The sequence below is a fragment of the Anser cygnoides genome, chromosome 2, assembly GCF_040182565.1.
Source record: "Anser cygnoides isolate HZ-2024a breed goose chromosome 2, Taihu_goose_T2T_genome, whole genome shotgun sequence".
Lineage (NCBI taxonomy): Eukaryota > Metazoa > Chordata > Aves > Anseriformes > Anatidae > Anser > Anser cygnoides.
In genome coordinates this window covers 155441079-155463756 of record NC_089874.1, presented here as the reverse complement: position 1 = coordinate 155463756, position 22678 = coordinate 155441079, and the positions used below count along the sequence as shown (strand labels likewise).

The 22678-nt window shown below is 38.8% G+C and overlaps 2 protein-coding genes across 2 annotated transcripts in view; one reads left to right on the top strand and one right to left on the bottom strand.

The window, feature by feature from the left end:
• TG (thyroglobulin) overlaps positions 1–22678 on the bottom strand; it is a 156901-nt gene that overhangs the window by 34968 nt on the left and 99255 nt on the right. The window lies entirely within an intron of this gene.
• On the top strand, positions 1018–21271 carry SLA (Src like adaptor). Its single transcript, XM_013197344.3, has 8 exons — positions 1018–1333; positions 6528–6621; positions 12340–12439; positions 15402–15488; positions 16849–16952; positions 17641–17772; positions 19150–19282; positions 20164–21271. The coding sequence occupies exons 2-8, from the start codon at positions 6561–6563 to the stop codon at positions 20381–20383; spliced, it is 837 nt and encodes a 278-aa protein (XP_013052798.1). The 5' UTR covers positions 1018–1333; positions 6528–6560; the 3' UTR covers positions 20384–21271.

Genomic DNA, 22678 nt, shown 5'->3' with positions numbered 1-22678 from the left:
CTTTTCTGCTGAGGCCTGCCCCGTTTGTCAATGCATGGCGGCACGTAACCTCACCTCTTGTAAAGGCACACAGACCACGAGAGCCAGCCTAAGGCAGGTATGGGTGAAAAGGTTCAGGGAAAGGCAGAGTTCTGCCCCAGCCTATTCCCATGTCCGGCACAGACGTCCCCCAACCCTTGCTCTTTTAGAAATTCCAGAGACGTTAATACATCCATTTGGTGAATGCTGTTAGGGTCCTAAACAAAGTTTAACTGGCTGGGATAGTGATGTTGCATTATGGTAAAGCCAACTCCCCAGAGCACTGGTTATCACTTTTAGTTGTCATCATCAAACAGACAGGCATTACAACAAGCACCTGCTCAGAGCTGCTCCAGTGTGAAGCAGGAACTTGCGTGTGTTGTTTTTGTTTGTTTGGTATTTTATGTTTTTGTTTGTTTTTAATTCACCATACAAAATAACTTATACGAGTTTTTCAGAACACATCTAGATCATAACAGCAAAGGGCAAACCTCAATAAATCGCTCTGACATTTTCATTCACGCCTGCAATACTCTATTCCCAGGAGGCTTTAGACAGATTCATATCTTGGTTTCCCCACCTCAGACACTGAGATGAGAGGTCCTGGGGCTCCTGCTTCGCTTTATACAACACTGATGTGAAGGTATGCTTCACAGAGAGGCTTTTAATCCATGTTCTTCCATTGCTGATATTGAGCTTCAATTACGTGCAGACAGAGGTGTTTCAAGGTGCAGAGTAAAGAATAAAGCAAACCTTGGATTCCCATTCAGGCTCAATAAGAGTGAGAGACAAACTTTTTTGCCTCTTCCTGTCTGTCTGGGAAAAAGAATAATAATAATTTAAAAAAAATAGCAAAGCTATATAAAACAAAACAGTTGGGGACTGAACATGACTGGATAAATAAACTTTGGAAAAGAGAAAGAGAGAAAGAAAAAATCCCTTTCTGTGTAAGTAAGGTAAAGCAGGTTATTTTGCTCATATATGTATATATTTATATCTGATTAAACCAGTCCTGATGCAATATGCTGAAAACCTCCCTGTTTTCCTCAGCCCATGGCGTCTCGAGTAGTGACTTGCAACAGGAACCTCATCTGTTGCAAACACTTTGAGCCTTCCTTATTTCTCAGAGAGGAAGTATGTGGCCTGTTTGGCAAATGCTGCTCTACATGACAGCGTGAACTTCACAACACACTCATTCGCCCGGCTGCTCCTCGCCTTGATCAGCTAAACCTTGCTGGCAGCGTGAGAGCAGTATTATGACTACGGCTTTTTTGAGAAATACTGCAACCTGGAATATCATGCCCAGCATTTAAAGGTAATCATTACTCTGATACATTTTAGATTATCTGCATACAGGACCAAATCTTCCAATGTTTATTTATGTAGAAGAGAGCTTTATTTCCTTAATAATGACAGCATTCAGAGCATGGATTTCAAGTACCATCTAAGGTAGAAAAAGAAAAGCCTGCCTTGATCCTTTTTACAAGGACTGCTACTAAGCATAGAAGGCAAAATAAGTATTTCTACTGAAAGCTGGCATTAAGAGAGATGCATAGGACCTTCTGCTGAAGCAAACTGCAGCTCTCTATAACACAAAACATGAGAAACGTCTCAGACAGATTAATGGGCTTTTTATTCGAAGTGTTAAAAGTTTGCATAATGTGGTATTTGTGTTGTTTCACAGTACTCAGATTTTGCATGTTTCTGTGACTTACCTTGATTGCAACGTTACCTTGCTCTTTCTAAGTGCAAAGATACAAGTGCCTCAAAGCTGAAAGGATGCTCATTTTGATTAATGACAAATTAAGGGAAATTCACCAAAAATACAATTTACTAAGTCAAAACTGATTTTTTTCCCCAAAATGAGAAATGACAGGCTGTTGGTGTTTACATGTTAAAGCTAAATGGGATTCAGATATTACCTGTGAACATTACTGAGAACTAAATTCTAAGACCTTGAAGGTATAGATGTCAATGTCAGGTAGCAAAAATAAAATCAGGTATAACACCTCAGGAATGATAAATTTCCTCATTTTACTGGTCTGCAGTATTCTTTGTAGGATGGCTTTACTCAGGTGCTTATTTTGTCTTTTTATTTCTTGTTATTTATGTTTTTTCAATATTTACTGATTTTCAGTCATTTGAAATGAAACTTTGACAAAGTTCATGCAAAGCAATGGAATTTCCTCTATGCCATGATATGTAAGCGCTCCAGAACCACATTTTCTCACAGAACAGATTCTGAGAGAGGAAATTATTGTTACGTGCACTGCTTGCAGGAACGGAAGGTGTAAATTGTACCACAGGTTTTCAGACACATGGTTTAGGTCAATGAGATTCCAGTCTCGAAAGGTGATGGGATCATATTTGCCGATAGCTCTACCCCTGACAAATAGGACACAAAGCAGGATTGGGGCTGTAGATTTTTCCTCACCCTCCTTTTTTTGGTAGCAAAAATAAAGCAGTAAAGACAACTTAGTCGCAGTAGTTGTGGGTTTGCAAACAGTTATGGCAGCAGCAACCTGATTCCATTAAACATCGTATGTGCAAAAGGGCCAAAGCTGGAGAGATTGCAAATGTGGTCTTAATGGTTAAAATCAAGTTTCCACACAAGCCTGAGGAGGTGGCCTGTGAGCGGGCAAAGCTACCCTTACACCTACAGGTAGAACTGGGCTTGGTGTGCAGCCCAGCTGCTGCACTCCTCTGTGCAACGCCTGCGGTTTCTAAGACAAGAAATCTATCACCTCTCCTTAGTTCTTCCCAAACAGCCATCAGCAGACGGTTTTCTTAGGGTCTGGCATAATTATCTGTTTGTACAACAGAGGATGCAACCTCTACTTGTATGCCAAACCCTGTGAACCCAGCAGGTTTAAGTGAGATGCAGTCCCTGGAACAGACTCTCCATTTCAAAAGAATATCATCTATAAAACTGCCATTGTTCTTCTATTTACTGAAATGATTAAAAATGGGCTCAACCGCAAGATGCTCTACAGTTTCCTGTAAGTCTATTTTTGCAGAGTATCTCAAAATTTGAGAAAACCACCATACAGTTTATCATATAACGATATAATGAATTTGGATTGTGTTGTCAATACTCACCACAAGCACAAGATACTTAAATGATCGAGATCTATCACGTACTTAACAGTCACATGCAGTGTTGCTTTAGAAATATGTAGGACACTAATTCATACACTGTTACCCTAAAAACAGTGATATGAAATTGTCAGCAGGCAAGTAGAAACAACCTTCCCATCTGCCCCACTTCAAACAAAACTTCCCATTTCTTCCATTTCGATTCCACTTTCTAATGTCTCAGAGTTGAGCCATACCTCAGGGTATTCATTCCACCACCTTTGACTGGACAATAAGCACTTTTACTCTGCCCAAATATATAATGCCAAGTGTCCTTGGTAGGAAAACTAAGTTTGACATGTCATTTTCCTTTTAATCACTTCGGATTAGCAAATCAACAGCAGCAGTCACAGCTTTCTATTTGATTTTTTAAAAATATTATTATCGAATACTTCTGCCTTGAGTCTAGAGAACATCTTAAAGTTTCTGCCACCTTCAAGATTTTATGCTGCCACCAATGGTAACTAGTGACAGTGAAACTTGGCATGGAAAATGTTGTGAGGCACAGTCTGTCACGCTAGTGACATCAGAGTCCAAAATGCCATTGCTCTTCACTATTACTGTAAGCACCTTATAACATTTTTGTTTTCCGTAAGTCAGATTCTTCCATCTCTAACATAACAGCACTGAGCTGCGTGCTCCTTCATCTTGTTGACTTCAGAGGTCCTTTGAGGGGAGCAAGATCATATAAAGCAACGATTCCTACAACAGAAGTGAGCAGTTTAGTTTTGGACGTACTCTTCAAAAATACGAAGTAGGCACATGTTTTTGTCCCAGACTTCTAGTCCTTCTGGACTAGACAGCAAGCAGTTTAATTCCCAGCAGCATATCAGCAAACCTTCAAAAGCATATCAGGTATTTTTAAAGTAACATTTAGAGTTTAGGCACCTAAATACCGCCTAGGAAATGAAGGTGCCTTGCTCAAATGTGCCATGCTTTTAGGAAGTTGGTAAGTACAAGGTAAATTTTTCAGAATTCTTTCCATCATGTACAAATGCTCCATCTCACTTTCCAACGTGACTCAGGCACCTTTGAAAATGGTATCCACTGGATCTTAAGAGCATGAAAAAGCTCTTGAAAGCACTCTCTCACAAGCCTGATCACTAGTAGGATGCCTTGCTCTTCTGGCCCTCAAATACCAGGAGATCCAGAATAAATGGGCACACAGAGGTAGGACTGCATTAATTTTACTTGTGTGTGGTTTTGTGACACAAAATTCAAGTACTCTTCTCATCTAGATAACAGTTGCATGTGTTAAAATTCTAATCAGGCATAAGATATCCATGCTGCCATGCTTGGCACCTATCTGGAATTGCACAAGCCTTTGGTAACCGTGGCTTAGCATCAGTTTAGCTAGAGCTGAACTGCCCTTTTAAGTACTGCAAAAATATGGTTACTACAGCACAGATCTCAGTGAAGGTTATCTGTCCAGGTATTTATCCCACTTCTCTGGCTGAGCTTTTCATCCCTGCTGAGCTCTCTATTGTTATGCCCAGGAAATTTTGCTGGCTAATTTGAAGATGCATCATGAATGTCTATAAAACCATTCTATGATTATATCTGTAGCTACTGTACTGGCTACACTATTTCTGTCTGTACTTGTTATTTTTAATGGTATATAACTGAGGGAAATGTTGAAGAAATTAAAATTAGGTCTTGTAGAAAAGATATTCAGAGTTAGTTTGGGAAATTATAAGCCTGCAGGTAGACAAAGGTTGCCAAAATGAACTCTGTGTTTAGCTTTCAAAAGTCAGGTGTATTTAAATGGAGAATAAATAATTTAGTGTTTTCTACCAAGGGAGACCTTTTATTATTTATCCGAATACTTTATTTAAATTTTAGGTTACTCTTGTAATATTATTATTCAGCTTCTAGATTTCCTATATCAAGCAATGGAAGAGGTTTTTATTCTTGTGAAAACACATTTCAGTCATGGTACAGCTTTATCCTACAGATGTGTCACAAGCTAGTACCTGAATGCATGCAGTGAAAAGGAGAATTTGCCATTTGGTCAGTGAAATAGAGACTTTTAGCAAAGAAACTTTGGGAACAGAACTAAAAAGCTTGAAAACCGTATGAGGCAGAGTCAAACTGTGCGCTACCATCTGTTTTAGCGCTGATCTACTTGCATTTGGTAAGAGGCAAATTATTTTTCTTTAGAACGGTATTTTATTCTATAAGGCATCTCCCTAAAATCGCTCTAAGATATGAAATATGTATTGTACTAAGAAATATACTCAATTCTGCTAATCTTATTCCAAAAGACAATCAATGATAAAGTACCATTGTTTTCAGCAGTACTCCTTATCAAGTTAGACACCGCTCTAACACTGCCAGGCTCTCGCCTGTTGTAAGCAAAGAAAGACATCCCAAAGGCAGCAATCATCTTTGAAACATCTATGCTAAAAGAGACGTAAAGATACAGATTGCACCTGAGTTTAGTAGAAATGCACAGGATGCTGCCAGATCTCCTGTTATCATTTTCATGGGGCAAATAAAAGAATCTTTAAAAAATCATTAGTTATTAGCTAGTGGTGTTGACTTATTTTGTTCTAAATTACAATTTTGAATAGATACAGCTTATTTGCCTCTTCAAATATTCAATACCATATGACAACTTCCAATCCAAAGGCTATTTCTGTCTGTTCTTGGACAGGGAGAATTAGGACAGGCAGAGGAGAATGAACTCTCCCTGGCACTAATTAGTTTCATGACTGTCTGATGCTGCATTTCTTGTACATCCACCCAGACTTTGAAAGACACAATTTTGAAGAATTTGCACCACTCGCTTGATGCAGGGGTGTTTTGAGATCAAACACTTTGAGGCAATGTGTTACTTTTAAGAAGGAAAAAAAAAAAAAAAAAAAGGAAAAAAGGAGGGTGGGGGGGGAAACATTGCCCACATTTGCTGAGATCACAACTGCATCAGAAGAAAACCACTGAGCAACATTGTTACTGCTCGGCAATAAAGCAACACAGTAGCCAGGACTGAAAAACAGATACGTCAATCTAATTAATTTCTTTGTACCTTAAGAGCTCCAAATGTTGTAAAGAACATTTTGTATCTGAAGTGACTGTACAGGCATGGCTTTGCTGTGACTTCCTATTGTGCTGAGGTACTGGTAATGGAAACTTTTACTACACTGCGTTCTTCTGAGCAACTTCCCTAGCTGTGGTTTTCTGCTATTCCCCTGATAAAAGCACCAAAGTGGTGAGAGTTTAGCAAATATGTAAAACTCTCGCATGAACTTGACACAAGAGTTCTCAAAAACAAAACCGTATAACATCGGAGACACCAAAACTGGGTCATTTCTTATGTGTTGGCACAGCAGGTGTTATTCTGAAGTTTAATTTCAATGTCTCCTTTGATTTAGTTCTGAAAAGCTTTGACAGAAGTACAGAGCACAATGGGAAATACTATGAAAACGACGAGAGCCTCCGCGGAAACAAATGTGGCGAGCCAAACAGGTAAGCACTCATTTAATTTCTTTCAAGAGAAAAAAGATGTTCAAAATATATGGTACAAGCATCTGTATGTCTTCCTTCATCAGCCTGACATAGAAAAAAACAAGTGCATAACTTTGCTTTGGGAGAAGGAGGGCATCCTGTAGACAGTGTTTGTTTTTACGTATATTCCAGCGCATTTTCTAAACACTTTAAGTAAAAAAGTAAAATATGTTAAAACTATTATTTGCTGGTGCACCTTGAAAGATGTTCCTTCTGATTCAGAAAAAAGTGACATGCTTTGGAAACAAGAAGCACTGTATTTTTGACAAACTTCCATGTGATATTTTATACATTTTTTCTTGAATTTTGGTTTTGCTTTTTTTTTTTTTTTTTTTTTTAAGGTTAAAAGCCTTAATAATGTCATAATTGCACTGAACCTGAAATCTTAGACAGTTGTATTAAAATTATCGTGCAGCCAAATTTCCATGTCACTATGTTTATAAATAAAGGTTAAGGGAAATTATGCACTTCACAGGCCAAGCTTGCAAAGGGGCATCTAAAACACCTGCCCCATGCATCCACACATGAAAAAAAAAAAAAAAATCATGTTGTACAGCCTCCTGTGGGCTGGCAGAGATCATGTGTGTGAGTGGGAAAGCAAGAGAGTTTCATTGATCTTTTACTCCCAAACAGCAAGTGAGTAGGTGGAGAGTAAGCACAGCCTAAGATATCATACCTCAATTTGCCAGAGAGGTGGTACAAGAGCTGCAATAAATTACTCCCCAGAGGCGTGGAAGAGAACACAGTTTTGTCTTTTTTTTTTTTTCCTTTTTTTTTTTTCCTTCTATTTTTTTTTAAGTGACAGGAGGAAGGTGTTAATCAAAATCTGGGGGTTCTCCATTAGGGATGCTCCAGTTGTGCTGCCTGGTTTTGTAAGGATAGAGAATCAGGCTGGTTTCATCACTGCATGAAGGAAATCCATCCCTGCTTCTAGCATGGCCAAGAACTAGCTGACACAGGCAGCTGTATAGCCCTAGGTGCTAATAAAGCATAGACGAAGCACCGATAATGACATAAAACATGAACCGCCCATTTATTAATTATGTAGGAGAACCTATGCTGATGTTCCCAACAACTGCCGTCAGAAATACCACAAGCATCAAAACAGAGATAGACACCCACTCAGAGCAGAACCTTGTGGATGATGAATAGGGGTATGAGGGCTTGTTGGCATGGCCGAGACCTGAAGTTTGTATTGTTCCTGTACGTGGTGAAAGTCATGATTTAGCAGGGCTAAAGCCAACTGCTTCCCTTCCAATTATATAAATAAAACCTGTCTCTAAAAGGTAACTCAGTAAATGTTGATTGTGCAGTGATCTCAATGGGAAATTACCCACACAGGAATTAAGAGCTCGATCTACTTGTGCTCTCCTACACGTCTAGCACTTGTAGAGATTTGCTTTGTCAGATCTCACCCGACCTTTAGCTGCCTGCCGCTTGGGGAGGGAGCACGTCTCCAGTACCAGTGACACCTGCCCAGGCCACACAATGTCTCAGACACTCTCACCCAGCTGAAATTGCACTGGATACCTATGCTTAATCAACCAAAGACAGGATTAGATGCCTGCATAGGTCTTGTGATCTCTTAGTCTGGATCAGGCCAGTATCTTTCATAATGGTTTAAATGTTGTAATTGAAGTCAGGCATAGAAGCATTGGTACTGTCATCCAAATCCAATGGAAACAGATTTTTGAAACAAAACACAGTACTAAAAGCATCTATTGTGGTTAATCCACTGAGTTTGTATCTATTTGTCTCCCTGAGCAGACCCAACTCCAAATCTTATCACCAAACACTGAAGGTTTCCCTTAGGTCAAAACCAGACACCTTTGCTTTAAGAGAGGTGGAGGATCCAATCCGCGGACTTAGAACAGCAGCCCAAGCAGTTATTGGGAAAAGCAGGCTTGTTTCAACAGGAGGAAATTAAATGAAGGACTGAAACAGAGGGGAAAAGAAAAGAAAGAATACAACAGAAAGGAAGAGAAAAGCAGATCATTGGAATTGACCTGCAGTGCTAATGTACTTGTCAGACCCCTTTAAGTCCCTCGTGCTACCTGAGAGCTGCACTGAAGGCATAACCTTGTGCTTTTCTCACCTGCAACACACCAGTCTTGGTCATGGAAAAAAGGAAAAATGCGTAACATGCATTTCCCCAGGAGGTATTTGGACTCCAAATACGACTGCAATGCATCTGAAAGCACACTGTGTGGGCATCCCTGACATAACTGAGGTACAGACACCAGGGTAGTTGCAGCAGCAAGGCGTCATCAGGGGTTGCGAGCTCACCCCCTCATTTTTCCTCCCTTGGGACCCTGAATCAGGGGTTAATCCTTTTCTCAGCTGCATACGGCTGCACCTGCATAACTCTCAGTTCCCGAGCTGACTGGTTTTGAACTAATTTGGGTACACGCCAATGCTACCCTGCAGCCACACCTTGTGGTTGCTGCAGCACAGGCAACCACCCAGACACACATGAGTGCCCTCTTTTACCCTCTCTGGGATTCGCCATGCCATAAATCACAGCGTTCACACTGTGGGACTATGCAGGGACCTGGGTTTGGATGCACTGCCTGTGCTCTCCCTCCTCTCTAAAAGTGATTTGTAGCCCATTCACAGCTGGCCTCTGGACGAGTAATTTGGGGCACGCAGTATTCAGTCTCACACCTTTGTAAGACATCTAGTAATGCAGGTATCTAAAACTACTGAGTATTTCATACTCATCTTTTACTGCTCAAAAAAGAAAGAAAAAAAAAAGAAAAAAGAAAAGAAAAAGAAAACTGATTCAGTGGAAATGATGGTACTTCGATCTTTCCATTCTAACTTTTACGTTGTTCCATTTTACCTGTAACATACACACTCAAACTGTGGAGGAGAGGTTGTGTTAGAAAAAAACTCAGTCAATTCTTTTTTCCTTTGCAAGTTAAAAGTGTGGGGAGCTCATCAGACCAAATCTATTAGATCAGTGAAATTTAGATGTGGAGAAAGAGGGTAATTTGTCTAGTCCCTGCTTTGAGGCTTTTGTCTTTGAAAGAAGCTCGTATGGGTTTTGTGAAACGTTGTCGAGTGCAGTGGGGTATTTCACATGACCAAAAAACCCAGTGAGGTTTGATTTAAATACCAATTAAAATGAGGGCTTGTTTGTGGAGTGGAACACGAAAGGTTTTGGTTAGTACGTTTACTCTAACATAAGTACACACATTTTAAGAGGCAGGGTTTGTATGGATGCTGCAGCCAACACTATGATTAATTCCTTCCTTTTCAGAACTACAAATTAACATGCAAAATTGAAAGAAAAACAGATATAAAGATGAAAGTGTAAGCAAAATCGTGCAGATCTTCCTAGGGTAGAGAAAAAGTCACGTACCCCCCAGTGCGTAACGAAATGCAAACCACCACATACACAAGGAAGAAGGGCAGAAAAAGCACTTGTTTTCCACACTTTCAATATGGAAACAAAGCATTTATAAATAAATAGCATAAGTTTTGTTTGTTTGTTTAAAAAAAAAATCTAAAGGCATTTTCATTAAGTTAAAAAACTGACATTGAATTGAACAAGTCTCTAAAAATCTGCAATGAAAAATTAGATGATGGCATTTATCCTCACTCTGCAGGTCTTACAATGTACCTTCTGGCATTTATGTCTTATAGTCCTGGGAAAACAAATCACTGTCTTGAAAAACATTCAGCACCAATACTTAGGTACCATAAGCCTCAGGTATTACCATGCAGTTTCATAGACAGAGAAGATGTTTAAGTGTGCATAACAGAAAAGCAATTAAAGACACATTTAGCAAAGGATTTCTTCATGATAGCTGAACTAGTTACAAACTGAGTTACAGTAGACTAAGCACATCAGTTAGCTGATTAATAGAGGTACTGGACTAGTTCTCTTCACCTCAGTGATGCTAATCAACTAAGAAAAACATGGTAATAGTAATACTAAACACACTGACAAACTAATCCATGTCTACTCTAGACTCTACGCGTCCGTCTATCTATAAGGATGCTTACTAACTGTATCATGAGACTACTTCCATGGACAACAGCCATCAAGACTAAACATGCTTACAGTCATTTGGAATATGTGTTAAATCATCTACTACATTGTATAACACTGGTCCCTACTTCATAACAATGAAAAACTACTCAAAATTAACTGAGAATATATTACTTTTTACTACTTTTAAACCACAGATGTAGAATATTTTCCTTATCACGTATTCTCACTATCACTACTGTAAGGATAGCTGGAAGTGTTAAAATTCTCATTTTGAAAATGTTTATTCTCTGAAGCCTTGAGTGTTTCCTTCAGCCTTTAATTATTATCATTATGAGTTACTTGTAAGGTCCTAGGACATGGATGCTGAAGGCACAGAGCCAGTCTCAGACTTAGTTCTAGATGTTCTTCCTAGGTTTCACTTAAAAAAAAAAAAAAAAAAAAGACTTCCTTAAAAAAGACAAGTTAATGAAGTACCTATATTAAATGAGTAAATTAACAAGATATAAATGTGTATCTATATCCCTGAGAAATTTCTTTATCTGCTCCCTTTAATTCATTCCTATTTTTGCACATGTTGAACTGCTCAGAGTGGGCAAAGACAGAGAGCTGTCCACCTCTGAAAACATACTGCTAGATGGCATTACTAAGGCATGGGAAGCTGATCCTGCTCGTGGCAGAAGAAAAGCTTTGTCTCCCCATGTGCTGGTAGAGGGATGTATTTATTGCTCACCTCCAGCAATAAATGTAGGCAGTACATTACACGAACCCTCTTGCTAGGAGGGCTAAGAGCTCAAAGCACACAGCATCACACATTTCTGAATCTCCCACCTGTCAGCATTTCCTGGGTACCACAGGCTCCTGCTGGATGGGGAGCTCTTGAACATTTGATAGTCCCAGTTGTGCCCATTGCCCAAAGTGTATTCCCCATCCCTCAGGGTCCCAAGGGGCTCGGCTCATGTCCTGTAGAGTGTTGTGTGGCCCAGAGTCATCCCAAATGATGTAAAAGGCCTTCTTATCTCTTTACTGACCTCAGTTCTGCAAATTGCAGTTATACAATGATTAGTTATAAATATACATTTTCTCTCTCATTAATGGAAATGAGCATCAAGTGGCACCTCTAGAACAGTTTCCATACAAGGGGGGAGAATAAAGATCTGTCTGTTCATTAAACTGATGGCAAATGGGCAATAATAGCCATGCTCTCACTGACCTTAATTTGAAATAATTTCATACCTTCAAAAACTACCAGCAGTGAATTGAAAAATTCAACATACATCTTCCTTTCCTTAAAGGAAAGCATGGATCAAAATTGTAGCTGGTGGTGTTTAGAGACAGGGACATTAATCAAACTAGGTTTCTTCCTGATACTATAAATACTTCCTCATTTTGATAGTTTCAGACTGAATATGTCCTTTAAATATGGTAATTACTAGAAAAAGTGGTCTAAAATTATGTAGTTATAATTAGCCAAATGCCCTTTTTAAATTTCTAATATCTTCATATTCTTCTCCAAAGTTATAGGCTCATCTTTAGCTCTCTATGTTTACTAAGTGACATTTCAGAGTGAGATTTTTTTCCCATGTTACTTTCTATAAAATACAACATACAAAATGAAAAATCTATTTCTCTTTCAGAACTCTATCATCGTTGTAAGTGACATTTTCTTCCTTCTTCAACAGGTCAGGAGAGTGATTTCCTTGCTGTCCTCTATGACTATCCCTCAGCAGACATAAGCCAACCGATATTTCATGTCGGAGAAAAACTGCGTGTGCTATCAGAGTAAGTTGATCCATTTTTTTCAAATTAGGTTTTATTACAATTGATGCAAAGCTATGTTTTATGTAGCTGACCCAAAGCGGATACAGTTCAGCAAAACAGAGTTCAAAATCTGCAACAAAGAATGCTTAGCCATAGTGTAAATTTTCCTAGAGTCTGAAGATCTGGGATTTTAGATTTTTCTTAGATACTTGGATTCTTCTGAAATGTCTTCTCAAGCTGGATTCCTTAAAATAGGAATCAAAGCAGAATTCTGCTTTCAAAAATGATTTTGAGCAAATAACCTCACATTAGTGGGAAACAGAGTAAGAAAAAATAGTTTGAATCACATAGAAAGGGAAAATGGTTCTGAATTTCTTCACATCAAGTCTCTCTCTCTTCCGTTTTTAATCTAATAGTTCCTTCATGATTAGGCCCTTGAATTTCACTCTACATTTGAGACACCTCTAACAAAAATAAAATCACATATATATATATACACATTAATTCAATCTGCATTTTCTTAATGGGAATAAATAAATAAATAAATGGTTTCCCAGCTGGTTCTACTAAAAAAAAAAAATCCCAAAAGGAAGTAGGCTTAAGAACACTAGCTTAGACTGACCTTATGTACAGTGTAAATATTGCCACACAGAAGAATAAGCACACCTTGAAAAATGGAAGGCAGTGGCCCTGATATTCTTTTATGCATAACTTGTATAAGCACACAGTGACCTCCTAGGAGTCACTCAGCCCCACAGCCCCTGTTTTTACAGCTTAAAAAGAAATGAGAGATTTCAGTTTTGCAGCTGGCAAAGCAGATGGATTCAATGGGAAACCGAAGGCATTCATAGCAGAGAAATCCTCTGAGGATTTCTAAACTCACAGCAAACGTCTCTGGGGAGGTCAGAACATCAAAAGGCTGGAGGACAGAAGTACTCAAGAGAAGTGTCACAGATGCTTCATGAATTCTTAGTCTTCTCCAGACCACTGTGACCTCCTATGGCCTTTGTCAGCAACAAGATACAGAGCTATACGGACTCGGAGTGGCTGAAGTTATGTTCTGCTGACATGCTGCTTTTCCTAAACCTGGAGATCACAAGGCTCACGCAATACCACCAGTAGATTTTATTTTGCTGATGAGAGCTTCCCTAAATCCGGGGTGTTCTGTTCTGGTAATTTCTAGCCAATTAAACCTTGCTTATGCATGTGTAACATTTAAGACACAGTACAATTGCCTTACCTTGGAAATCCCAGCTTAAGGCCTCACTCCTAATTTTCATCAGCTGTGGCCCCTCATAACACCACAGAACTACATCTAATCATGTCGATGTGAATGACACATGCTGCATATCATACGCATACATGTGGTGTATAGTATGACCTGCTGGACATACAGCTTCTAAAAGAACTAGCTATTTGCAGCTGCAGTTTTTATCGTGTTTGTGTGTGGTGCAGCCATCCTGAACTTCTCCTGGTAGCAAACAAAGGCCAAAGTAAGCCTTGATGGCAGTTTTCCTCTTCCTGATTTTGACCAGCTTGTGCACGGAAGAAAAGATGCTTCAATGCTCAATGCAAAGCACAGTGTCCTAGTGAAGGGCCAGTGCTAACGGGAACTATTTGCATACAGGCTCTTGCTGTACATAAGCTGTGGTGTAATTTTTCTCCCAAGTCATTCAAAGAAGCAAAATACAGTGGAAGAGAAGAGCACCATGTCAATACCAGATGTACAACTGGATTTAGTTTGCACTAGTTGGACCAGCTATCCTCCAGTGATATGCCCCAATCTACATAATTTCTGCGGCTTCTGCCCCAGGAGCCACTCTGGGACTTTTAATAATCACAAGGACTTTACAGCATTAGTAGTATTACAATTTGTAAGAAGGTGGGTGCTGAGTCTCTCAGATTTTTTGTTCTTCCAGTTCTTGGTTCTGTCTGGGAGAGTTGTGTGAAAAAACAAACAAACAAACAAACAAAAAAGAAAACCTAAACTTCTCATGGGTTATTTCAAGTCAGCTAGAAAGCTGCAAACAAAGCTTGCATGGCCTGAAATTTCCAGCTCAGTCTTCTCCTTTTTCCTCAGCACATACATTCTTGACCACAGTGCCAGCCACTATAAGCCAGGAAGTTTAATTTAAGTGTTTTCAACTCAGCTACCTTGACCTAATATAACTGAGCATTGGGTCTGCTGTGTGGGAATTCTTTGGGAGTATTTACATGAACTGCCACAAAATGAGTATTTAAACACTACTATTTGGATTCAAACCCTTAAAGAAAAAGGTGGAGAAAAAGCCATCAATTATTGTAACCGATCATTGCTATAACACCCTTTCATTAGTCACTAGAGCTCTGCAACATCCCTGTGAAAATTGTTACCCTGCCCTCCCAAGGGACTCAAAAGCAAAAGCCAGTACTCAACTCAGCAAGAACCTAAGACAGATCGATGAAAAAAACATAGCTGGTCGCCTACTTTCAGCTATAAGGTCTTTTTTATTGGAGCTTGGTCAGCAACTGAATGAAAAGGGAAAGAAATTCATGAAGTAGTTAGATTAAAAACTTGTTTGCAGGCAGAGTTCATTTGCTGATACTACAGGAAGAACTACAGGGTCGTCTAGACACAGCATACTCGGCCATAATCTGAATGTCTTGGATACGAAAGAAGTCTAGCTGTGGGAAGACAGAGCACAGCATGGTTTAACCACTGAGTATTTACCCTTCTTCTTTTAACTACAGAAAAAATATTTTATTACTTACGCAATTGAAATAGAACAAAAGCAGCTTATTTCTGTGTCCAAATTTAATCCTAATGTAGGATTAGAAGTGGAACTACTCTAAATGAAAGAAACTCAGGTCCATTTCTGAATATGTAGATTCAAGAACACAGACAGAAGGCTACAACCTAGCCTGTATGTCTTACCTCATTTCTAAAATGAGGACAAGTTCTGAAAGTACATCTGAAAATATCTGTTCTCTTGCTTTGACACAGTGAAGGAGGTTGGTGGAGAGTCCATTCCCTTACAACAGGTCGAGAAAACTATATTCCAGGAAAATATGTAGCAAAGGTTTATCACGGGTAAGTAAATGCATTTCTTGTAGCCTTTCAACACTACTTTTGTACAAGTACTGCACTGATTAGTGCTATTCAGTGTCATAATAAAAACAATGTCAGGAGTGACTAGGCTGAAATTTTATTTGATAGCCTAATATAGCCACATCTCAGTTCCCACAAAAACTGACATCAAATTAATATCTAAGTTTAGAATATATGAAAATGAAAATCCTAGTTTTGAATAACTGGAAAGATCAAAAAGACCTATAATGTCATATAAGATACTCAAAATACTTCTATTGTGTGGACTGGTCTTTAATTTTAAGGCCATGGATAAAGAAATTCCGTTTACAAAGAACCTTTAATATTGACAAAGAGTATAATTCTAAGCCACAGATGCTTATTAAAAAAAAAAAAAAAAGGAAAAAAAAAAAGACCAATAACCTTTCAAGAACATAAACTCTCACACAGGAAGAGCTAGGACTGGTTCAAAGGTTTCATGTTGCCCTAGACACCAGTCCAGAAAAAAAGCATTAAAGCATACACTTAAAGCTTTTCTGGAAAAGGGTTTTAATAGCTGTTTAATTTTAAGCATATGAACTGTGAACTTCACTGGAATTTATACGTGTTTAATTTTTAATATATTCTATATCCTCTTGGAATAGAGATGCTTTCCAAATTTTGGGGCACAGATATAGTTCTGGAAAAATACTGTCTGAAGTTTCCCCAAGACCAGATCAAACAAAACAAAAGAACAATTTTATTTTAAAGTACTAATAACTCCTACACCAGCATGGCAAGCTCAGCTACATCATTACTCACTAGCTGTGGCAAAATACAGCGGTGCTCCAAGTTATGAAGTAAAATCAGTAGGACTAATGCCACTTCCCTTTATCCAGAAAGCCAATTAATTTAGAAGATTGGACTGAACCCTAACATAAGCTGAATAATTGTATTTTATTCGTTGTATATAAATATATAAAATACAATTAATACAATACAATAGAAGTTGCTTAAATGAAAAAGGGGGATTGAACTAAAGTATCTCTAATGCCACAGATATGCCATCAACATACCATACGGGTATGTCCCTACCAATCTAAAGACATCTTGAAAAGTTTCCTTTCCCCTAGTAAGTCCAAACCTTATTTGTTCTTGTCATAGTCTCACAAAAGTTGTTCAAACTCAGCACATGAAAAAGGAGAGCAATATTTTCTCCATAAACTGAGGAAATATGCCTGGACATAGTTGAGAGAAAACTACAGAAAGCACAGGGTTATTTTTGCAGTCACTTTCCTGGCTAATGCTGCACTTTCACGGCCACATGCTGCTCTCTGCTTCACTTGTGCCCAAACTTCATAATTTGTGTTTTCCTGCTTCACAGATGGTTATTTGAAGGGCTGGGAAGAGAAAAAGCAGAGGAACTTCTACAGCTTCCCAACACCAAGGTTGGCTCCTTCATGATCAGAGAGAGTGAAACAAGGAAAGGTGAGAAATATTTTTCCCCTTGATCTCAGGCATTAATAGTTTTATAACCTTTAATTCTATCCCTCTCCCGCTCCACATGGATCTCCTCAAATCCTGAAAAATGCATGTTATGAGAAGGCAACGGCACCCAGTGCAGCATGACAATCTTTCACCAGTCACCTATGGCACAAATGGTGCCGTAAGCCGGGTTGATGGCCGTGGAAAGTTCCACAGGCACCAGCACAAACAAGACACAGTTGTTTAAACATTGTTATTTACTTTGGTTGCATGCAAAGTTTATTAAGCAGTGGGACTTTTCAAATGGAGGAAAAGTCACAGTTTTGCCTTGGTCTGCAAAAAATTGGCTGAAGAAGCCATAAAATACACACAAATCAGAGACTATGTAAACAGGTAGCTCTTTCACGTACATTTCAAAAATTACGTCTAATATTATCAGGGCTGCTTTCAATCCATTCTCCACCCAGCCTGTATTTGTTCTTATGACTGCCCCAGCCCAGGAGCAGGACCTTGCATTTTGCCTTGTTATATCTCACAATGTTCAGTTAGGATGGCCTCTCTGTTTTTTCAGAGTTTTGTAGGACCTTTTGAATTGTTGTACCACATCTGAAAGATGCATTGGTTATGGTCACCAATCTCCATGCAGAATTAGGACCCTACTTCGTTGTAATTAGTTTTCTTGTTTCTCTAGGATTATATTCCCTGTCAGTGCGGCACAGGGAAGTGAAACATTACAGGATCTTCCGCCTCCCAAACAACTGGTATTACATCTCTCCACGGCAAACCTTTCAGTGCCTTGAAGACCTCGTGAATCACTACTCAGGTAAAAACTACTGCAACTGCAGAATAAATACATTTTCCACTAGCAACTTTAAAACTATATATTAAAGGGCCGGAACATGAAGTTTTCCTTATGCCAAAGACTTGCAGCTACTACCATAGAAAAAGCTTAAATCTAGATCCAGCTATCATTTATACCAATATCAGTCTGGTGGATGCCACCTGTTTTAATGACTATTTTCCAGATTTATGGCAATCTAACCTGTGTCAGAGATGCATTGGCAAACAACACAATTAAGTGGCTGCAGTTATCATACATTAATATGAGAAAATTCTAAGATGAAAGAGGAAGAACTGCAATAAATTAGTTGTATAAGAGTTACAAGAGAACAATAGGTTCTGTTTTAATTAGTAATGTGAACTCTGTAATTTAAAAAGTTTAAAGCCACAATATTTGCATGTTTCATGGGTAAGTGAAAAAGCACATTGGCCAAAGAATATGCTGATAAACTGGAAAAAAAAAAAAAAAAAAAGCACCATACTCACTTGCAAAACGTGCAAAAGGAAATTTCAAGTCCAGTGATATAAAGTGAGGAGTAAAATTTGAAACAGGATAATATTTTTCTATACATTTTAGTTACCTGGCACTTTTCTTCATTTAGAAAGAAGTAAACAATCAAACCCTATGATTCTTGAAGAAAAACACTTAACAATTTACATTTTTACTTGAGTTATATCTATAAGAGCAGACAGTGAAATTCAGCTCTCCTCCTTCCCTCACCACCAGCTGATGCAGAATCTCACCCTGAAACCTGAAATAAGGCTAAGACATCTAAAATATCAGCAGTTGCCATAACATTCTCTACTTGGGCAGAAGAACATATGTAATTTTCCTAGTGGGGCAAGGAGGAGAGAATATAGAGACGAAATACAGATGAAAGCAATCTGAATGCAACGTGAACATGCAAACTTTTATTCATTTCATAGCTATGTTCCACAGCAAAGTAGGTACACATACAATCCAATCTGAGTGGTTGTATCTTGCATCTATTTTGTACTGTGTTTGCATGACTGTGATGGTGGGAAGCAAAAGCAGAACTCACTAATTACTCAAGAAACTTGGTTTTAAGTCCCTGCTCTGTCAAAAACTTCCTTCTAGATTTTTGGCCAGTCACTTAATCTTTCTGTGTCTCAGTTCCTCACTCATACTGTGGGAAGTATATCCCTTGTTAAATTAAAAGGCAAAGGTATGAGGAAGAGAAGAAGTTAAGCCTGTGTTATAGTGTCCTTGCTGAGAATACAACTTTTATTGACTACTACTACTACTGTGTCCAAAACTTGAGCATGCACCAGGGAAGTAAAACAACAAAGAGAGCAACGAGCAACGATTAACTTTATGTGTATCCATTTTCCTGTTCAGAAGTTGCTGACGGCCTCTGCTGTGTCCTTACAACACCCTGTCTTACCCAGTGCACTAACAACAACAGCGTAATGAATCCAGTTCCTCCTGTGGTCATGCGGAATAAAAACTTCAACTGGAGAAGCATTCACAGGTACCACAAGGAACACTGCCATAAACAATTAATTCTTTTTCCAGCCTTGTATGTACTAGCACTTACAACACAGGAGAAACAGCCATTTGCTTCTCCTAAGGCCAGTTTCAAATATTCCAAGTTGCTGATAGCATATGAACCCATGAGAACTGCATGTCCAACTCTCTGATAATCTTAGTGCTCTACCTTTTGAAAGTACAGTTAACATTAACTAATTTCTCCTATCCAGACATTAGTATGGCTGCATATGCAGTCCCACTGGGATTCTTGAGTACTCTCCACTACAGGGGCAGGAGTAAGAGACAGGACATAATCCACCACTAAAGGCATACAAGCCCCTGTAATCAGAAATTTTTCCACCTTGTTCACCTGGTGGCCATACACAAAGCAACACAATTGTAATGAACGCTTTGTCACATCTTTCCTGTTGCCTCTCATTTCACACACATCCCAAATGAAGGTTCATGAGATTTTTTGTCTTGACTGCAACTAGAGAAAATAGGTCAGGTTTCAGAAGCTGGTGAAATAACCACTTCCAGAAACAAAAGCACCTCTTACTTCTGAAGTGTAAACTTCCATCCATTACCCTTCATTCACAAAGCATTTTCATTTGCATACAAATGCAAGAAAATTTTCTGCAGTATTGAGGCCTTTTTTCCTACAAATTAAGAATTATATACGTGTTATTTTCCTTTCAGCAGCTCAAAGATAGTCAGATGCTACTGTTGTACTGTTTCAGAAAATCACTGAGACAGAAATGTCGGGTTACTTATGAGCCGGGAAATTTCTTATACAAAATTAACATTGTTTGGTTTAAAAATTGTTAGTATTAGGCTCCATTTAAGTAGCTGAAACAGTAATCAAACTTCATTCTTTTAAAGGCTGGAGATGACTGAAGATACTGAAAGCACACTGGCAGCAATAGATGATTCTTGTCTCAGCTATGGCCTGAGGGAAAGCATTGCTTCCTACCTCTCCTTGACAGGGGATGACAACTCTTCTTTTGTGAGTGCCAGAAAGAAGAAAGCCCAGTCTCTTATATACACGGGGAGCAAGCATAAGAGTGCCCTTCACTTGCCACCTACATACTACGAAGACTGAACCTAGGACAACCAGAGGGGTAAATGAAGACTGAGGGATTAAAAACAAACAACAATCAGAGCACCCTGTGGTCTTGCGGTCCTTCAGCAGCTGAGAGATGCAAGTGCACCAGCTGATGATCAAATGCTGATTAGGCTTCTGCATTTCATCTTCTGAACGTTAACCAGAGACCTCCTTAAGGGCACCATCTTAGCCATGGCAAAGACACCTTAGCCACGCTAGGAGTGTGCCCAGCATGCCTGAAATAAGAACTTGCTCATGAGCAAGATAAACTGAGACAAACTGTAAGTCAAGAGTCAAGTGAGGCAGAGGACTTTTCAGTAAGGGTGATGCCCACCACTGTACAATGGTGACTGCATAGGAAAGGACTATCTACAGCTCAAGACCTTAATTTACGTCTTAGTCTGGTATTTTCCACAAGGCTAAACCATGTTTACAGAACCTACATACACTGAGAGAAAGAGCCTTTTTCTTCTCCATTTGTAATCATTCATTACTAGTGATACTGGGTTGGAAAGTCTCCAAGAAAATAACAAATTACTGGTATCCAAGGGACGCTTCATTACATTGACTCGATACATCATTTTTACGTATATGTGTATACGTCTGTCATTTTTACCTTCTAGGAGAAAAATGTAAAGTTACTGAATCTCCAAGTGGCTTTTAATTCAACTGGTGGGAATGGCCTGCAGTGTCACCAAAAGGTCACAAAATGAAAAACAGATTTACTCACTGAGAAGAGCAGTTCCTGCTTAGCCCTGAGATGGGAGTACAGGCATATCCAAAAGCAGAATTTATCTGGTCATAGTCTAGCAGATATTCGTCAAAGAATAAAGTGTATGTTTTTTTTTTTTGTTTGTTTAAGTGAAAAGTAAAAGTTCTTAATATCATACCTACCTGCAAAGGTAGGCTTGCAAAAGTGTGATCTTTGAAAAGAGAACAAGACTTTAACCTGATCTGAAGGCACCTCATATTTATGTATAATATTTATATTAATATCAGATTTTTAATAATTAAACTAAGTGAGCAAATCAGAAACACTGGATGTTAAAGAGTTTTCTGAATTTATTGTCTGAAGAGAGTTATGTGAAATAGTAATGACATTTCATCAAATTGCTTAAAGACTTCTTTAGGCAACTGGGTCGTTTAAAATCTTACAGATTAGAACATTTTTTTATATATATGTACCCTTTGTTAAGTTAAAAAGAAGCACAATGCATGGCCCTTTGAACTTTATTTGTGATTGCTTTCTAAATCAAGTAATCACTCACACCTGGGGGTATAAGATGCTACAATTTACATACCTGAGTGGAGATCTTTTCAATCCATTGCTCTGCTATACCTTTTTGCACAAATCTGAGTTTAGAGACATAGCCAATTGGGTATGTGTGTATATATTTTTATATATATATTTCTTTTGTAAATATCTTTCATCACAAATGTGTGCTCTACAGATCTTATAATAGATCAGTTGCACTAGCAAGAGAGCAAGAGAAGTTCAGAGATCAAAATAGTTCACAGCCTATTTAAACATTTTTCAGAATTTAAAGGATGAATGTAATTTGGCTGATAAACCTCGAACAAAAGGTTTGAACACACAGCAAAATGAACTCAGGAACTCTAGATGTTTGTATAATCTCATTACTATTACTGATCATTAATCTGTTATTGTGGCAAGTGTATTTTAACCAGTGAAATGTATTTGGGGAGCATTACAGATTTCCAAGTCACAACTTGTATTTATTCATTAAAATAATATCTAGTAGCTACTTTGTCTTGCTTTTAGAAAATCAAAAACCTGGGAAAAAACTATTACAAGCTCCCAGTCTTGCAATGATACAGCAAGAAGATATCTTGGATTCTTCTGTTGTGTTCTATCAAAGAGTCGATGTAACCGGGCAGCACTTTGAAAACACTTCAGTCTCCACTCAGTAGGAAGGGGATAAGATGTGTTCTGATGACAGGTACACAGACTCACAGAATGGTTAAGGTTGGAAAGGACCTGAGGAGGTCATCTGGTCCAAGCCCCTGCTCAAACAGGGCCACCTGGTTGCTCAGAGCAGGTTGCCCAGCTCCGTGTCCAGGTGGCTTCTGAATATCTCCAAGGAGAGAGACTCCACAACCATCTCTGGGCAACCTCTTCCAGTGCTCTGTCACACTCACAGTAAAAAGAGTGCTTCCTGATGTTTAGACAGAACTTCTTTTGTTCTAGTTTGTTCCCGCTGCCTCTTGTCCTGTTACTGGGCACGACTGAAAAGAGCCTGGCTCCATCTTCTTTGCACTATCAATTCAAGT

Excerpts from the sequence above, each read along its gene's own strand:
- SLA (XM_013197344.3), top strand. The coding sequence starts at position 6,561 with ATGGGAAATACTATGAAAACGACGAGAGCCTCCGCGGAAACAAATGTG. Across the intron at positions 15,489-16,848 it reads GTAGCAAAGGTTTATCACGG|ATGGTTATTTGAAGGGCTGG; the intron begins GTAAGTAAATGC and ends CCTGCTTCACAG. Across the intron at positions 17,773-19,149 it reads CCTCGTGAATCACTACTCAG|AAGTTGCTGACGGCCTCTGC; the intron begins GTAAAAACTACT and ends TTTCCTGTTCAG.